The following is a 19643-nucleotide window of genomic DNA, read 5'->3' as shown; positions in this document are numbered from 1 at the left end:
ATAAATCTCATCCTGGTGAGGATGAGAGCCTCAAGCCATTATTCTTGCTTCAAAAGCTTCAATTTCAGATATACTCTCTGCAAAGAGCATAAAAAAACTCCCAAACAATAATAACATTATTAACAATAACAACAATAGCATAATAATAATAACAATACACAACACTATTAATATTAATAATATCTAAGACAGTGAAATGCAGAAACTTGATTGTGTCATGTTCTTAGTTTTCAGAAATTCAGAACTATATTAACAGCCAGATAAAGCTGTACTATTATAATATATATAATACAATAATATATGCTATTATAATTATATCCTACATCTGATTTTACAGAGCATGGATATTTAACCTGTACATAAAATGCATTTTACAGATGTACTTATAGACTTATATTTAATAAAATATGCAAATTGCAAGTAATTGATCCAAATTATCCTGCAGTACAGTGTATCCTGCAGATACAAATTATCCTAACTCCTGGTTTGTGTACTGGACAGATGCTTTAGCTATAGCATAAGTTACACTATAGATTTAGGAAAGGTGACATTCTGGTACATTTTAAAAATCATATACTGTCTTAAGACCTAAAAACCATCCATCCAGTATATTTCATTTTTTAAAATAGTGTTTATTCTTTTACTACTTCATTCTTCTGCTACCAGTTTTTCCACATTCCTTATATGTATAAACATGGTATAAAACTATCCACTTGATATATCTTTTGTTTGACAAGGCATTTGGTCCTGTGCTGTCTATGTACATAAAGTTTTCACTCTCCTTCTTCAGAAAATGTGTAAGGAAACTATAGTTACTTCATTTTCTCCAGTGGTAGTTATTAAATAAATTTAGACTGAAAAGATTAAGAAATGCTCTTTTCTGGTTAATCAGTGTTCATAACTTGGAATATGATGACTGGATTAATTTGTCTGTTCTTGATCCATAGTGGCTACATCATTCTCAATCAGTTAACAGATTTAATGCTTTTTTATAATTGTATATGAGGGAGAGTGACTTCTTTGCATAGCGGGGTTGATGACTGGACAAGGGGAAATGGTTTTAAACTAAAAGAAGAGAGATTTAGATTAGATGTTACGAAGAAATTCTTTACTCAGAATGTAGTGAGGCACAGAACAGGTTGTGAGAAAGCCCAGAGAAGTTGTGAATGCATCATTCCTGGCAGTGTTCAAGGCCAGGCTGGATGGGGCTCTGAGCCTGGTCTGGTGAAAGATGTCCCTGCCCATGGCAGGGGAGTTGGAACTGGATGATCTTTAAGGTCCCTTCCAACCCAATCCATTCTATGATTCTATGATTTTCACTTTAGTAAAATTTCCAAGAAACACATGACTTCTGGTGTTAGTTTATGCATTTTATGTAAAAATATATCCTCCTTTTTGGCATTGAAGGTGTCTGATTTACTCTTGAAGCTCAATATTCTTTTGTATTATTTATCACTTGAAAAAAATTTTAAGCTTGTTATCATTAGTTTGACCTTTCTGTTCCCCCTGACATTTGAGCCAACAAGGAGGGGGAAGTATGCAAGACACAAAAGAATGGGTGAAAAACAGATGCTGCTGAAAAGGATACTGGGTGTGATAAGAAGTACATGCTGAATGAGGAGATGACATGTCACAGAAGCCCATTGTGAATAAAGCGTCAAATAAGATGTGATCAACACAGCAGAAAAGTCATAATGGATGAGGATAAGGAAAAGATCTTGAGATTTCTCAGGAAAAGGCTTGTTAAGAGTCCTTGGCAAGAGCCATTCCAGTGGAGTGAAAGGAAAGGAAGGACAGATTGAAGATTTCAAGTAAAGAACTACAGGAAGGGAACTTGAGGCATTGGTTGTAAATGTTTGAAAATTACATTCTTTGTGAGCTGTTTGTTTTAACACAGCTGTAGAGATATACTATAATGACTTCAGATGTCCCTCTGAAGGATCAGCAAGAATTACTAAGCATTGTAGCTGAGTGCCTAATCAGATGCAGCTTTCTTCTGTACCAGAGAGAAAGCAAGGGTGAAATTTCCCTCCTCAACAAGGTAAACTGGAGTTACTGAAAATACCTTTCATTTCACTGATGTTACCCCTATTTTGCAGTCTTTTTCATTGCTGCTTGTCACTGTTGAAAGGGAATGACTTAAAGCAAGAGTCTGTAGCTGTGTTGTGTTCACTGAACTTTTTCTCAAGGGCAATGCCACTCTGTGAAGTGTTAGTCATGTAATGGCTCAAGTATGGTTAGATGAAAAATCAGGACTGAGCAGAATGTATTGCAATAGCAGCCTTGTTGGCATGCATTGTTATATTTATCCTAAATATTACTTTGTAAATTTCTAATTTACAAAAATTAGGGAAGTCCCCGAGATTTAGAAAAGAGTCAAGCTGGTTGGTGGGATAAAGAACAAAAAAAGGCGCCTGATGCTGAAAACCTTAACTTTTCCATCTGGAAGTGACCTTTATGACATTATTCTGGTTTCCAAGCATGCTTGAAAATATTTTTTCTTTGTTTCAGTGCAATATAAACACAAATTTCAGAAGTTACTTTGACATGAGTCACATGTTGTGATATGCAGTTGTCATCTCCAGCTGGTTGTGCTGCTGCAGTATTATTTATCTGCTAGTCTATGATCTTCACATGTCAATGAGCTACTTTTACTGGATCTCTGAAAAGCAATTAAGAAAAACAACCCATAACCAGAGGGATTATGGTGATGCTAAAGCAGTCTTCATGGCCCCTGGAAATTTTCTAGAAGTCTGCATATCTGAATATCTTGAAAACCACTGAAGTAAAGAGAAGCACATAGTATAAATAAATCATGCTAGTTTGTTTTCCCATTTTTGTTTGCAGCCTGTTACCATACCCACAATAGGAATGCATTTTTCAGTGTATGAGATACTGGTTTCAGCTGACAGTCATGTGCAAACACAGGATCATAGAACAATTTAGGTAGGAAGGGAATGCCTGAAGTCATCTAGTCCAAGCTCCTGCTTAAGGTGTGTTCACTGCTCAGATCCAGTTAGATTTGGGTTGTTCAGGGGCTTGCTCAACCAAGGTTAAATATCCTCAAGGATGAAAATTCCCACACCTGTCTGGGCAGCCTGTTCAAGCAATTTGGTTGCTGGGCACAGTGTGCCTTTGCTAAGTCCATGCTGGCTGTTCCCTGTCACCTTCATGTCCTTCACATATCTGGAAATGTGCAACCTCAGTTTGCCAGAAAGCTATGTAATGAATCCGCTGGGATTCATTACATAGCTTTCCTGCAAACTGAGGTTGCGTAATTCCCCAAATCCTCCTTTTGCCTCTCACAAAGATGATGATTACTTTTTCTAGCCATTGAGACCCTCTCCCAGTCACCATATCATCTCAGTGATGACAGAGTGCCCTTGCAATGACAAGGGTCAGTTCCCACAGTACCTCTGGATCCATGCATGTGATAAGGATTTTTACATTTCCAATGAGCTACAAACTCTGTCTTCCTCTTCCTGTTGGAAATGTTTTAGTCCCTACCAAAGACTCTGCTATACTGTAGGAGTGCTTGCAGGCCTGAGGACAGACCTTTTCAGGGAAGGTGGAGCTGAAAAAAGCACCGAGTGTCTTGACCTTTTCCATGTGCTATGTTAGTGGTTTACCTGCTCAATAAAGCACATTTTCCTTCACATTCCTTTGGCTGTCACTTTAGCTGTAGAAATCCTTTGTTCTTGCCTCTCACATTTCTTTTCTGTTTCAGTTCCATCTAAGCTTTGGCTCTCCTAACTCTGCTCCTCTGTGTTCATGTAATGCCTCTGTTCCTCCTAGCTTGCCTCCTTTGTGTTCTTCCCTTTTGGAGTTTGTGGTTATCACAGTCAGATCCATATGCATTCATGCCAGGCTACTGCCAGGCTGTACTTTCTGCAGATGAAATGTAATCTGTTTTGAGGAGATTTCCTCAAATATCAACCAACTTTCCTTGGGCCCCTTTGCCCTCCATAGTATTCTGCCATAGGATCTGCCAGATTCCTATCAAACTGAAATCAACCCCCAAAGTCAAGTATAAATAAAATGGAGAAATTTGATGGGGAAAAAGAACACAGCCCTCAGAAATAAGAATACTTAATAGAAGAAAACTTGTTTTGATAATTTTTGTATGAATTTTAATCATACAGCAAATTCCTACATTTACTGCAGTTACTAAGCAGAAGAAAATTGTGTTTAAATTAGATTAAATGATCACTGCTGATAAAGCAATAACAAATGGTCAGGCATATGAATCACCCTAGGTACCCCAATTACAGCTATGTAGCTTGTGGAGGTGGAACAGTTTACATTTCAGCTGAGGCTATAGCTATTTCATGGTAATTTTAAAAAGTGAGATAGCAAGCAGACTTGACTTCCTTTGCATATTTTTGCTTTAGCTGCATACTGATTATGGTACAGTTTCTCTCTCTCTCTTTTTTTTTTTTTTTTTTTTTTTTTTTTTTTTGTTGTTTGTTTGTTTGTTTGTTTGTGGTTTGTTTGTTTGTTTGTTTGGTTGGTTGTTTTTTTTTTTTTTGTTTCTTTGGGTTTTTTTTGTTTCTTTTTTTCTTCTTCTTCCCCTACCTCAACTTTCCTGTACTCAGTAGCACACTTACGTTTTCAGAAGTCTGTGCCTTTTTTCAGTGCCACTCCTATCCTGGAAAAAACTTAGGTTTTGCTGCTTGTTTCACAAATGTATTCATTCCTCTAACTTGGACATGTTTATCTGAATTATGACAGTTGCACGTTTCTAGGCTTCCACTTGATTAGTTGTGTTTTACTAATGAAACTCTTAATACTGAGGTCATCCTAGAGGACATTTAGATACTTTTCATCTATTGTGGTGAAAGGAGGGTACGTTGCTAAAATGGGCTAAATAAACCTTTGTCAGTATGTCTTTGTTGGAAAAAAAAGAAAAAATTCCATACATTCTTCCTTTTCAGCAGCTAGGAAAATCCAGCCAATAAAGCCTTCATCCCTGGTGTCTGTTTTAGATTCAGTGTTGATTGTTTTTCCCTTTTCTATTTTTTTTTTCCTAACTTCTTGCTTCAGCAATGGTTAAGTAGAGTTTATGCAATTATTTTATAATAAAATTTTAAAACTGGAAAATATTTTTTAATCTCAGTTATGCTTTCCATGGACAGCAGAAGGACTCATCTACCTTCCACAGTATAGGTCCTCATCTGAGGCAAGGTCTGCTACAGGCCGCACCCAGGGACCACATGCCAGTCAGAGTTCTTTCTTCAGTAGGGCCATCTCTGGAATTATCAGCATGATCCTTTCTTCCAAGCTTGGAGGATGGAGGGGCAGGCAGGGCAATAAAAAGATCATGCATGTAAGGGGAGTTGTCTTTGACCAGTTTTGATGATTTTGAACCTATTTGTGTCACATATTTAACATGTGGAGAATCCTGCTCGATAAGAGCTGATGGCTTGCTATTACTCTTTGAAGTTTGAGGCAACATGGGATTTTGCCTATTGTGCTACATAAGGCAGGCATAATTTTGGTAAGGTTTATGCATTTTGTAGAGTTGCCAAATAACAGTTATAATAATGCTTCACATCCTTAGACTGATATAAAAACATTAGTTAATATAGTAATGAGATGATGACTGCCTTGGGTGCATTTTATACTTTGTCATGTTAAGAAGTTGAGCACAACCAGCATCAGAAATCTGATCGTTTCAGCTGTGCAGTGATTGTGCTGAGAATTAAGTTGGAAAAGGGGACCATGCAGTTGTTAAAGTGTAAAACAATGGAGCTGAATGTCCAAACAATTTATTGAATTGATACTTGATACTGTGTTCATTTAGAAAGTAATCAGTAATTACTTTTGTAAAATTTAAGTAGTATTTAAAATTCACGCAAAGAGTGGAGGACTTTATACCATCGAGCTTGACTGTCAGATACACTGTGTTCTCATATGAAGATCATTGCATTTTTTATGTTACAGTAGTGTTAGATAAAGTCTCTGGGGGAGAAGCTGTTTTTTCATGCATAAGCTTAGCCAGAAACCTGGCTTAGCTGTTCTGTTTTCACTTACTGGCTGTTGTTGTTCTATAGTGTATCAAAATGGAAGCTTCTTTTCAAAAATTCATGGAATGAGGAGGCCAATAGCTCTGCTTTTCTAGCGTGGAATTAAATGTATTTGTTCCTCACTTCTGTCTTAATTTTATTCATGGAATATACAGATACTGATTGTAAACTAATGAGGAAATAATACTTGCAAGATGTGTGTGTTTGTTGTGCTTGTTTTTCTGTGAGCTGCAGGTTTCTTCAGTTCTGAGAAGGTTAGTTGATAGGTTATCGTCAAAAATAAAAAATAGTCAAGCCTAGTATGGTCTTTTTTTGAAAGTGTCTATATGTATCTATTTTGTTGGTCTCTAGGGCCTAATTCAGTTTCTGATAAAGTATTGTAGTCTGACCACTATTTTAATCTTTTTAATGTTTTCTAGAACACAGCCAAAAACAGTTTTTGCAGAAGTGGAACCAGAAGATGATGAAACAGACAAGCCAGAGTGGAAAAAACGTAAAATTTGAAAAATAATTTGTTTAAAGAATCATTTTGGAGCATTTGAAACAAGATGAAACATTTATTTCTTTATTTGGGGTAGTGGGTCAAAATTTGAAAGCAAATATTACTTCAATTTATAAAACTTGCTGCAGTATAAAAAGGGATTGTTGAATTACACTGGCTTAATCCCACATCTGAATTTTGTAATAAGGAATTACTTATATTGTGCAATTAACTCCTGTATGTCAGTTACTTAGCTTTGTGAGTTAAGTGAAAAATATTTCTTTATAAATAGTGATTTTGTTATATTGCCAAATGTTTTTTTTATTACTGCCAGCTTTACAAAAGCCATGTCATGACAATGTTCAATGAATTTAAGTATCCAAATAAAATGGTACAATTTCTCAGACTTTTTTATTTTTTCCAGTTAAGAGCTAAGAGATTACTGCTTTACAAGTGCACCAAAGTTTAGATTAGTTATTGTGTAATATTCAAGTTTAGTTCATTTCTTTGTTCACATGAGTTACAATTCAGTTCACACTCTGTGTGAATCTTAGAAAACGTGTTTTCTAGTGTCTCTACTTCTTTGCATGATGTTTCTTTTCAGTATGTGTTGTATCTACAGTAGCATTGTATACAGCTTATATTTTTTTAAAAATGTGAAATTACAATGGACAGTTACATAATTTAGTGTAATAAAAATAATGTGCTTATTGCCAAGTTGATGCAAAATATTCACTGTTAGTTTGTATGGATAAGTTTAAGGATACAGCAGATCTATGTATTTAATACCAGGTCTTTGTGTATATTGACTTTGTTGTATGCCTGAATAGTGTATATCCTGCCTCACACTTTCTGAAGACTGATACTATTCTTTATAAAGTAGTTTGTCTAAATACAGAAAATTCTCATTTTTTAACAGGAAATTGCAGTGTCATAAAGGGAAGGACAGTTTTAAAAAGAATGTCCTTTAGAGAAGAACAAAGAACCTAAGTTAGTTTTAGGCATTTATGTTGTGATTATAATAATACACAATATGCTAAGTATTGTGATTATAATAATACACAATATAACAAGCAGTCTGCATTTCCACTAAGAGGAGAGAGTAACAGACATGATAAGCAATCAAGCTTTCTTATTTATGAATAGAACCTGGAGGCATATTTTAAGACTATATTTAGCAAAGCTGTAAATCACCTTCCTGAGCTCAAGACTATGCTCCTGATAGTCAGCAGAGCTTAGACTTTTTTTTAAGCATTGCTCTGCATCAGTATTTCATTATGTTATTTCCTCTTCCAAGCTTATAATTCTTTTTCAATTATTATTTTTATACTTAAGTGAAAACTATGTCTGACTTCAAAAGGTATAATGAGAAGCACTGGCATAAAATACCCACTACAAAATGTTTCTACTGCTTTCACTATTGTAGTCTTTTGATAAGAGAAGAACTTCAGTACATAGTTGACAAATTGTCTTTGACCCTTGTAAAATTATTTTAATACTTACTTGTGTATAATAGTGAATCAGTATTTAATTTAAAATTGCAGCTCTAATATGTAGAATGAGAGACTGAGTAGATGAGTTGGAAAGTAAGTGAAGGAGAAAAAGAAATTCAGATGGAGAGAAGGAGTTGTTAACAAAACCTGCTAAAGACTTCCCTATGCGATCCTCCCCGCAACAAAAAAACCATAAGACATCATTGCTTCATTTAAGACTATTTTTTTGTCTCATGTTTCATCCAACTATAGCCCTACAAAATAAAATATTTTCAAATTAATTTCTCTAAAATCTCAATTAATAATTTTTAAGGATTAGTATGTTCTTCATTTTAGGCTGAATATTAGCATTTTATCTTTTCCTTTGTTAGTTGTTCACTGAGGCAGTGTGTCTTAGGGAGCAGAGCTGCAGGGAAAGGTAGATGAGGAAAAATGCTGCAGCTGTTCTCTGAGAATGAGAGGAACTTCTCCTTTCATGTTGTTATTCATATCAGCTAGATCTTGTTTCCTAATTATTAAAAGAATTATTTCTGTAAGTGAACACTGCAAAAATTCTGTTGAAATTTCTGTAAGTGTTCATCATTGTTACTTGCAGTAATTGTCTTGAATGACTTTTCTGGCAGCCTAGAATTTAAAGCAGTGCCTGTGCAGATATGTATTAAAAGTATTTAAAACTAACTGAAGTTTTATTTATACTTTAACTCTTGGATTGGTTCATTTGGCATAGCCCTTAAACTGGATTTCCAGGGATGTTCACCAACAAGGCACATTTTAATGCATTTTTAAAAACAATTTTAAATCTTGAACAGCTCAATAATAAGAGTTAAGCTAATCAGAAAGAAGATGTGAAGTCTTCTTCATAAGGTCAAGTCTGCTTGACCGTATTTGGAATAGTAAACTTGTGACTCAAGCCTTTGAAATTTCTTGGGAAACATCTTTAACATAGAAAATATAAACACAAATAAATATTTGCTATGACAGATGGAACTCTAGATGCAAACTGGCACATGAGAACTCTATTATATTAATTTTTTTTAAATCTAATTTTCTTATAAGCTTCTCGAAGCTTTTAGCAATTGCCAAGCTATAATTTTGGTCCTCTGTGTGTCTGTATTTAGTGTTAAAGTGGCCAGAGTCCAGAAAGGAGTTTGTTTCTGCTTTACTGAAACAAGGTGGGTTTATTTTGTTTGTTTCCTTAGAAGCATTGTTTATAGAGGTACTGATGTCTTAAGTTTTAGGTTTCATATTATCCAGATTCTGTACTGCATTAGTATATAACTCTGAACTTCACATAAAATGTTAGCAAGTTCTCTTCACAGTTTTGTTAGACAAAACAATCCTTTTCCAGCCCAAGAACCAAGGGCAGCTTCAGGCCCAAAAAGTGTCAACAACAGTGAATTGAGGAGAGCAATCTGGCAGGAAAGGACTGCATAACCTGAAGCTGTAATGGGACAATTAACCCCAATATGTAAATGGATCAGAACTTATAAAAGTGAACTCGTGACCCATTGTCCCATTTTGGGTGTAGCCTCAGCCAGGCTCTTGTACTGCCCAAGAGGTATCCTTTGAAGGCCTTAATAATAAATACCTAATTTATTCCTGTAACACTGTTAAAGGAATAGCCTCTGTTCTAGGTAACCTCTCAAGGCATCAATACCACACTCACTGCATGCAGAAAGGCTTCCATGGTGCTTTCTCAAAACCTGGATTTTCTGTGCAGCTTCTGGATGTTTCTTTATAGTAATTTATGGTCTTTATCCCTTTGTGCTAATGACAGTTGTAGACCAGCTGTTAGGTACCTCTTACCTGTTCACAGGCCAAGGCATTTCCCTCCAGACCATTGCAGCCCACCAGCTATCAGTCAGCCCCATTTTCTATTCCTTGGTGTTGCTGCCACTGTTACAGAGATCTGAATTTAACTGTAGATCTTTGTCTTGTCCTGTCCTCCTTATTTATTTTCCTATCTTATTATTTAAGTCTTCTGCAACAGGTGAGAGGATTGACAAATCCTGGCACTTTCCTCTGCCTGTTTGCAACTGTTTGGTGACTGTTTTAAGCTCCTCTCTGATCTACTTCCTATGACTTAAAATTTACTGAAGACAATACTTTTGTCTCTAGTTTTTGTGATTGATAGCAAGAACTGTGAATTTGTCCCCAGAGAGTCCAGTTGTTGGCTCCTTTCTCATGAATCCATGCCTAATTTCATGTTCCTTTTCCCAAATGCATTTTCTGTGTTGTGGAAAATCATGTATTATGGGAAAAGAAACTGTGATCCTTTCTCCTATCACTTCCATCTCTGATGGACCCTGAGGAGTGTTCTGCATTGCTGAGCTGAAGCACCATCCTCTTGGTTAGATGTTTATCCTGTTTATTTGAACTCTGATGACTTCAGGGGTATCCAGCTTGAGACATTTGTAGCTTCCTTTAATACTGTGTTGCATCCCGGGTTTGGGTTCAGATTAGGGGTTCTAATCTATGTTAGTTAGCCGAGTCCTGTGTACCCCCCTGCACCCCTCGTGTTTCTCCCCCACGGTTACTTGCTCCAAGGCTGCCTGCCATTGGAGTGTCCCCCCACCACTCCTGTGACCACCCCCCTGCCCCGTCCCTGGAGCTCGGTGTCGGTCACCCCAATCCTGCGGTCCCATTCGCCCCGGGGCTCTGTGTCCGCCTCTGCCGCGTCCCCGTTGGTCACTGTAGTCGACGTCACTGCCACAGCGCCTGCCCCATTGGCCGGGGGGTGTTCCTGCTCACCTCGCCCTGCCCCTGATAAAATCCCGCGTCTCCCCAGCCCCGGTGCCATTTCCCCACGTGGGCGCGGAAAGGGCGGGTTACAACCCCCCCCCGCCGCAGCTCTCCGCGACAATAAAGCCTTCCCGCTTTCCTTCGTGGGTGATTTGGACAAATTCCTTCCCTCTTTGCCTCGGACCCTTGTGCGGGCGACAGAATCCAGCAGCCCCGACCGGCGAGCAGCAGCAGCGGCACGCGGGAGAGAAGCAGCGAGCCTGGCTTCTGGAAGGGGGCGGGGCCGAAAGGCGCCGGAGCTGCCCGGAGCCAGGAGAAACAGCGTGACACCACTATACTGAATCATAAGAATTTTGATGTGGTCAGTTAGTCACAATAGTATTGCAAAATCTGTCTTACGTTTTTTTGTCATGTTAAATGCCTGTATGTCCTTCTAGCCTGTCTCTCAGCAATGGGAATTTAATGGAAGTCCCACAGTTACCCCATTAAAAATCAGCAGGTTTGTTTTGACTTCTTACCATGGGCAGTCTGGGAGTTCAGGAGGTTCTGTCCGCTGTTGTTAATCCCTGGGCTCTTCTCATCTGTCAGACTTTCATGCATGCACATGAATAAAGAGTTGGATAGTTAACTAGCAGAGATGTCCTCATGCTTGCCTGGAATTGAAGCCTAGATGTATCTTATTACATCATGTTTTAAATCTGCTAGGATTTTTGGCTAATCCCATTTAAACTCAATTTTGGATACAATGTGCACTCAATATGCACTTCATCCACTGGGACTTATGCACCTAATTGCTTCATGCAATCTGGATAGCTCTGAAATGTGAGATCGTTGTCTGTAACATATAACTGCAGAAGAAATTTGCTTCCCATCCTACATACGAAGGTATTGTCTCCCACTTCAGCAGCAGTGTCTTAGATCAGCTTCTTGGAATCTTCACAACCTTGGTGTCAAACAACTAGAGCATCTTTGGCAATAGTTTGTGATTTTTTTTTTTTTAAATGGCTGATGATCAGACAGTTCATGTTGTTCTGTAATAGAGGACTTAAAACAACAATTGAGAGAACACAGGCATTATGTGTCTCTGTTTTTTTTTTTTTTTATCTTAGCTGTCTCATGAGGCTGTTGTGTGTCAGGCTTGTGCAGTTTTTGTTACTCTGTCAAATAAGTATTCCTGCAGTGAGCGCTGAACTATTTCCTTGTTCTATCATGAAATAGAAGATGCAACAGATTAATTCCTACAGTAGAAAAACAAGGGCTAGAAGGGTCCTTGAGAAGTTCTGTAGTCCATCCTTAACTCAAATCATCTATACCTGAACAAGATGTGTACTACATGTTTACTGGACCTTTAATTGCTGCCATGATAACCCTAAGCAATCTGTTCCAGTGCTTCATTCTTAGCACTAGGAAATTTTTCATTGTCTCTAAGAAAAACATTCTTGCAACAATTTAAGACCATTATTTCCTATCCTGTTCCCAGCAGTCACTGACTGCAGTTTATGATGTTCCTCTTTGCCACAGCTTTTTATTATGTTTGAATTTTATTATCTTTTCATGTCCTCTCTTATTCTTTCAGTTTTACTTTATGATTTATGTTTCCTGGCCTATCATCAGTTACTTACTTTTCTCTGCCTTGTTCTGATTGACCGTATTTCCTGAAATGCACTGCCCACAATTTATTCAGTGTTTTAAATTAAGCTTCCTTTTTAGCAGTACTAAGTAAATGGGGAAAATGTTTGCATGTCTCATTACAGTTACTTTTTTTTTTTTTTTTTTTTTTTTTTTTTTTTTTTTTTTTTCAGTTTGCAGTTTGGCCGAACAGATTTGTGTTCAGGACCTGTTCAGTTTTAAAGTGCAAACAAGACCAAATGCCTATTCAACAACACTGACTTTATTTGGTAACATTTAAGTGTATAGGGAAGAAGAGAAATAGTGCAAGCAGAAGATGGTCACTACTGTGAATCCAGTGCCTTTGGTCCTTCACTGTCCTGGGCTTCTTTGTGGTGGTAGGGTGGTCACTGGGGGTCTTCTCTGGAGGTTGTACAAAGCAAGTACCTTCAAAATTGAGTGTCACATTTCTGACCCTATTTCTTGCACATGTAACCCATACTGCAGTTGAATGTTGTGAAAACTATCAGTGTCGATCCTGCTCCTAGCAAGGTCAAAACTGAAACTTTGTTCCAGTTTGTGCAGAGAGGCACCTATGGAGTTTTCTGTAAAAAGTTTTCACTATCCAGCTGGTTTAAGCCTTATATTGCAAATGTCACAACCCCCTGCCTTATAGGTCCTAATCCAGCTAAGTCCAGAACCCCCACTGCAGAGCTGCTGCCCAGTCAATTCACCATCTAGTCGTTATGTATTATTCTTCTGAGTTTTGTTCTTTGTGCTGAACTTCACAGTGAAGACTTGGGCAAAGAACTCACTGAGCACCTCAGCCTTCTCTTTATCAGTTGTTACCAGTTCATTCTTCTTGCTTACCAGCAGGGGTACAATTTCTTTGGCCTGTCTCTTCTGACTTATGTCCTTAGAGAATTCCTTCTTGTTATTCTTTGCATCCCTTTCCAAGCCCAGTTCCATGCTGTCCCTACACATCTGAACCATATCCCAGCCTCCAAGTCACCTCTCCCTCCTCCACTAGCTCTGTGTTTTCTTCTTTCTTCTCAGTTTGAGGAGCAGATCTTTGCTCAGCCATGCCATTTTCTTGCCTGCCTGGCAAGATTTTCTACATATTGTGATGGTGAGCTCCTGTGCTCTAAGAAAAGTGACCTTAACGTGCTGCCAGCCCAGGTCAGCCCCCTTGTCTTTAAGGATAGTTTCCCAAGGGATCTCATTCACCAACCCCTTAAACAGGTCAAAGTTTTCCAATCTTCAGGATCCTGACCATTCTCCTTGCCATGCCCACGCTCCACGTGATCACAAATTTCACCAGGGCACGGTCACTACAGCCCAGGCTGCATCCAGACTTAATCCCTCAAATGAGCTCATCCACATCAGTGAGCACCAGGCCCAGCCATGCTTCTCCTCGTTTGGTCTGGCCAATACCTAGACCAGGAAGTTGTCCTCTGCACACTCCAGGAGTGTGCTGGATTGCTTACAGCTGGCTGTATTGCTCTCCCAGCAGTCTGGGTGGTTGGACCCTCCCATCAGGATGAGAAGTGGTGAGGATGATGTGCCCTGCAGCCAAACCAAGGCCTCATCAGTAGGCTTCTCCTGATCAGCCTGTAGTAACCTCTACCACCAGGTATCATTTCTTGGTCCTGTCCTTTTTTTTTAGCCACAGACACTCAACCTGTCCATGGATGTTTCCCAAACACAGCTCTTCACAACTTATCCCTTCCTTGATATAGAGGGCAACATCCTTGCTCCTCCTTCCCAACCTGTCTCTTCTAAAAAGCTTGTACCCTTAATTACCCTTAATTATGCAACTTATGCCACCATTTCCGTGATAACAATTGCGTTACAGTTTGCCAATTGTATAATGGTTATCAGCTCCTCTTACTTGTTGTGCATGCTGTATGCATTGGGGTAGAGGCCTTCAGCTGGGCTCTTGACCTCTTCAGCCTTTGGGAGGGGTCTGCTACAACTCATTTGGGAAAATTTACAGGTATTTTGCTGCTGCTCCCTAAAGTCCTGTTGTTCCTATTTTCTCACTGACACCTGCTAGAGCATAGTTTTCCCTGCTAAATCTAGTTTAAAGCTTGGCTGTAAGTCTTGTGAACTTGGTCCCCAGACCACTCTTACCCTGCTTGGCCAGGTGCTCCATACCTGGTGCCAACATGTCCAGTCTCTCCAAGGCACATTCCAGACCACAGACTCAAAGCCCTAGGCATGGCACTGTCTTGCAGCCAGTCTTCACCCCATCCACCTGTTTCACTCTACGGAGTCCCACTGCCTTACCAGGAAGATAGAGGAGAACACTACTTATACTTCAGATCCTTTCAACTTCTTTCTGAGGAACCTGAAGGCCCTTTTGATATTTTGGAATCTCTTTGTCCCAGCATCATTCAGTCCTACATGAAGGAGTAGAAGCAGATTGTAGTCCTCAGCTTCCAGGCTTGGTAGCCTCTTTGCAACATCCTGAATGTGGGCCTAACACCCTGAATGTAGGCAATTCCATCATGTTTTCTCAGAATGTGTCATTTTTTAGGTCAGATTATTTTGAATTTTCTCTTGGACCTAAAGTGCTGCAAATTTTTACAGCTTCTAGTTGTCAGTGGATGTAACAAATGTAGTCCTTGTTCATTCAGGTAAACTATTATTGAAGTTAGTAGCAAATCCATGAGGTTTCCCATATATGTGGGAGGGAAATATTTCATATATGTTAATTTTCTTAAGAGTTCATAAACTTAATGTAGTCCGAAATTTTTGAGGAAACAATTAACTTTCCTAGAAATTACTGGATAATTCCATTAATGTTATTTCATTTCAGGATTTTTTTTCATGGCTCCAACCCTTTGTGTCCAGTGAGAATCCTTCTGACATTATCAGTGTGAGATGTGGAAGACCTCACAGCCTCTTTGTGGTCAGCATTTCAATATTTATCATTCTAAATATATATCCAGCCTGTCTCAGGTGTTTTGATCCTAAATTCTCCCTCACTTTAATTTTCCTAAAATAAAAAATGCTATAATCTCATGTAATTTGTGAATCAGCAGTAGGGCTAGCCGCACACCCATAGGTGTGCATGTGATCTGGTCTATGAGAGGACTGAGTTCCTACATCCATGCCTGGCAAGAGCTGTGATATTCAGGGAGATCTGCAGTTGCCTTTTTTGTGGTGATTGTGTTGTGTGCACATGGACCTTCGAAGACATTTTACAGAAAATCATCATCTTCAGGCTTTCTTTTGGCCCATTGCAAATGCTTGTCAAGATCAGCAGGACTGCAGTGTGGCTGATTTAAGAAGGTAAGAGTGTACATGACAATTAAGAGCTTGCTGGTGTCGGGTGACCTTTGGTGTGCAGGTGTCCATAGTGTTCAAATGCTGATGATCATGGAGCATATTAGAGGTCTCTGGAAGTCTGTCTCCAGGCACTGTCTGTACTGCTATTCCTTGCATGCTACTGAACACCTACTATCCCTATTTCTCACACTTTCAGAGGCAGCATTGTTCCTAGACTGGACATTATCTTTTGCTGTTGCTCCTTGATTTCTACAGCGTGCATCTAACTCTGAAATCTGCATTTCTGGTCCCTGTGCTTTGTTACTTAGCTTAACTCTGTGCAGCTTGAGATACCCTTTTAATACAGAGTTGCCATTGCTAGTAACAGGTCAAGTTATGTATGGAAGCTAAATCCAGGACTCACCTGGATCCAGACCTGTCTTGGGTTGCCAGCACCTTTGCCTGAGCTGCTCTTGCTGCTGTATCTGTTTATTTGAAGTATTTATTTTTGTAATATTGTGTATAGCTGTAATGACTGCAGCATGGGCCCAGACCAGAATCTGAACTATTTATTCAAAGAAATAAGCTGGTTTTAAACACTTCTTCAAGATGCAGTTATTTCCTTGCATGGTAATTCTCACTAGGTGACCTATCCCATGTTGCCACCTCAGCAACATGCACTCTAAATATCCTTCTGTGGGATGATTACACGCTATTCACCTACCTGCTGCTGTCAGCTTCCAGCAGCCTGCCCTCTGCAGGGCTCTGCCATGTGGCACCTCCTCTCCGCAGGGTCCTGCAGAGACAGCCTCTCTGTGCTGCCATGTGCTCCTGCAGGTGCATCCCACAGCTCGCAACTCAACTTCATCCCATCTCGTTCCCACAAATCCCCCTTTTTTGTTTTATATAAACAAGAATCATGAAAGAAAACATTTCTAACAGAACATGCTTAGCCCACCGCCTGAACCAAACAAGCTCTGTTCATCTTCTTCCCTCAGTTTCCCCATGAGCTGATGATAAAGCTGGAGTAACCAAGGCTGGTTAGATCATTCTTGCCAGTACCCATCACAGACTGGGATCTGTGGAAACACAAGTGTATTTTCACCTCCGGATTATCAATGGAAAGGGTTTTTCCCATTTCCCACTTTCAAGATTCTTAGAAAGTCTAAGTGAGCTTGTAATTCACAAAAATGACATTGGATGGGAGTTAGGTCACTCTGAATATGATTCAATATTAAGAACATATAAGACTTCTGTGAAGGGTATATCCCATTGCTGCACTCCCTTTTTTTGTTTTGACAATTCTAACATGGACATATTTCAACCCAGTAAAACATTGCATCAAATAAAACAACAAGCACTACTGAGCAAAAACAAGCAAGGTAATATCTTTAGCTGCCTAAGTAGTTTACCATCACCAACTGCTGGGGAGCCCTATTTCACAGTAAGGACGTGGGAGAACCTTTTCCGGACAAAGTTTCCAAGCTTACCTCAAGAGGGAATCCAGCTTTTGGATTACTAAATCAGCAAGTCAGAATTACTTGATCACATTTTCAGTGCAGAAACACCTGCATACTTCCCCAAGCAACCAGGGCCAGGGCTTGGCCAGGGCCCAAGCCTTGTCTGGGAGGGTTTCCCTAGAATAACTATAAGCAAATTTTTATTAATATAGCTGAAGGAATGCATAAAAGTAACATTAAATACTTATCTCACAACTAAATCACTTAATAAAAACTCTATGTATTAACACTGTCTAGATCCAAAAATATGCTATAATAACACAGCCAACCTTGAATTTCCCTAATAAACAGTAATTTAGTGAAAATATAAAGTTAGTTTTTTTTAAAAGCAAAAAAATTACTTAACAATACCTAAATTTGTCAACTTTCCTTCACAGAAGGTGTATAAATCCAGGCCTGGGACATTACAATTATATTAACATTAACTCCCTAAGTGGTTTCAAGAGGTAACAAGCCCCGAGTTGCTTCAGGATGAGACAGTGAGGTCTTTCATTCCAGTGGTAACTTTTTGCACATCAAGGTAGCAGCAAGGTGGGAGCCATTCTTCCAGTTTCTCTAAGTAGGAAGAGGGTACTTTGAAAAAACGTATCAGTTACTTTCTGCTTGAAAGGGTAGCTTATAAATTGGAATTATTACAGGAGCATCCATTACAAAAAGCAATTAGAGCAATGCAATTAGTCACAAGGTGGTGGGGTCACAAGGTGGTGTGGTAAAAAACCAATCTTTGGGGTGGATGGAGTCCAGAATTGTGGCAACATTCTAGATAACGAAAACAGGAAAGTTTCCTAGACCAGCTGCAGGTGCTGAGCTTGCAGCTGCCCCGAGGAAGGGGCCACCCATCTACCCAGGTCTTTTTTCCAGTGCAGTGTCAGCTCACGAGGGTCCGCAGGAGATGGGAGCACTGCCTGCAGCGGGAGCGGCGCGGGCTGGGGGCAGCGCTGGGGCGGCTCGCAGGGCTCCAACGGCACACAGGACGGCGGCCGCGCCTCGCCGGACACATCCTGCCATTTGCAGGGAGCAGGGACACGGCGCTGCCTCTGCCGGCGCCGCTGGGCTCCCCGGGTCGCCTTCTCGCTGGCCACATGCGGAGCTGCGTGTGTCCCGCCGGACCCGCTGTGTCGCTGGCGCGGCACTCGCCACCATCCGCCGCCTGTGACACGTGCTCGCTATCATCTGCTCGACGCCGCGCACTCGGCACCGCACCCCTGCGGCCACACACGCTGCCCTCCTGCTGCCTCTGCTACCACCGCTCCACCCTCGCAGAGGGCAGGCGGAGAGGGAACACGCTGCGAGGAAGGGCTCTCCTGGTTCCAGCCACTCGCTGCTACAAGGCTCCGTTCATGCCACAGGGCGGCGTGATCTCTTCTGCAATACCATCAGGGTCCCCTCCAGGATCAAATAGACTGGGAGACCAGGGGCCATCTTCTGGTTCTCTTCCCACAGACCCAGCAGACTCATGGTCGTTTGCTGGCAGCGCAGGAGGAGTTGGCATGGCTGCCGCAGTAGCACAAGCCTTTCTTTGTCCAGTCTGCAGGTGTTGCATGCACCATGAGCACTTTGCACACAGTCCACCACAGACACAAAAACATCGTCAATGCTGCATCTTGCGTCTTGCACAACTCAGTCCCACAAAGTGTCCCCAAAAGCATCCCATGTCTGAGTACCAAAACTATTTGTATCATCTAAAGCTGGATCACACTCTTTTGCCCAGAACAAGAGTCTGTAAAAATCTGTAGATTGAATTTTTGCATCATGTTTCTTCAAAATCTTGTTTTAACGTCTCTGTGACATTCTTTTGTTCCTGGGATGCACCATCCTCCTAGTTCTTGACTGCTACCCTCTGTCCTGCAGAAAGGTTGATTGGTGCCACGAGCTTCCTTTCAGCTCCTGGGCTTCTTTTCAGCCCCTGAGCTTCTTTTCAGCCCTCTGTAAAGTTCAGCTGAGCGTCGCTACCGGTGCAACCACCAGTTGCCTGTCAAGTCCCAGTCTGGGAGGCCATTTGTAATGACTGTGGCATGGGCTCAGACTGGCAGGGAATCTGAATTGTTTTTTCAAAGAAATGAGCTGGTTTTGTACACTTCTTCAAGAAGCAGTATTTCCTTGCATGGTAATTCTCACTACATGACCTATTCCATGCTGGCACGTCAGCAACATGCCTCTAAATGTCCTTCTGTGGGGTGTTCACCCATCTGTCAACTTCCAGCAGGCTCCTCTCCCACAGGGCTCTGCCACGTGACACCTACTCCCCAAAGGGTCCTGCAGAGACAGCCTCTCTGTGCTGCCATGTGCTCCTTTGTGCTGCCATGTGCTTCTGCAGGTGCATCCCACAGCCTGAAACTCAGCTTCATCCCATCTCTTCCCACATATAGGCACACTTCTCCATCCCACACAAACTACACAAGTGGTAGTGCAGCCATTCTAAGCCAGTTGGGGATTATAATCTTTCTGTCTTGTTCCTGTCCATTGCCACTTGCCATGTCTCTAGTGCCGTCAACCCGAA

At 40.5% G+C, this 19643-nt stretch overlaps 1 protein-coding gene across 1 annotated transcript in view; it reads left to right on the top strand.

The window, feature by feature from the left end:
- WDR70 (WD repeat domain 70) overlaps window positions 1–8281 on the top strand; it is a 129834-nt gene extending 121553 nt beyond the window's left edge. The window contains exon 18 of the mRNA XM_053931981.1: window positions 6446–8281. Coding sequence (XP_053787956.1) covers window positions 6446–6530 — 85 coding nt within the window. The 3' untranslated portion in view covers window positions 6531–8281. The remainder of the gene's footprint in view (window positions 1–6445) is intronic.
- The last annotated feature ends 11362 nt before the right edge of the window (window positions 8282–19643 follow it).

The sequence above is a fragment of the Vidua chalybeata genome, chromosome Z, assembly GCF_026979565.1.
Source record: "Vidua chalybeata isolate OUT-0048 chromosome Z, bVidCha1 merged haplotype, whole genome shotgun sequence".
Lineage (NCBI taxonomy): Eukaryota > Metazoa > Chordata > Aves > Passeriformes > Viduidae > Vidua > Vidua chalybeata.
Note: the sequence above shows the minus strand (reverse complement) of the source record. Positions and strands in the feature narration are given on the sequence as shown.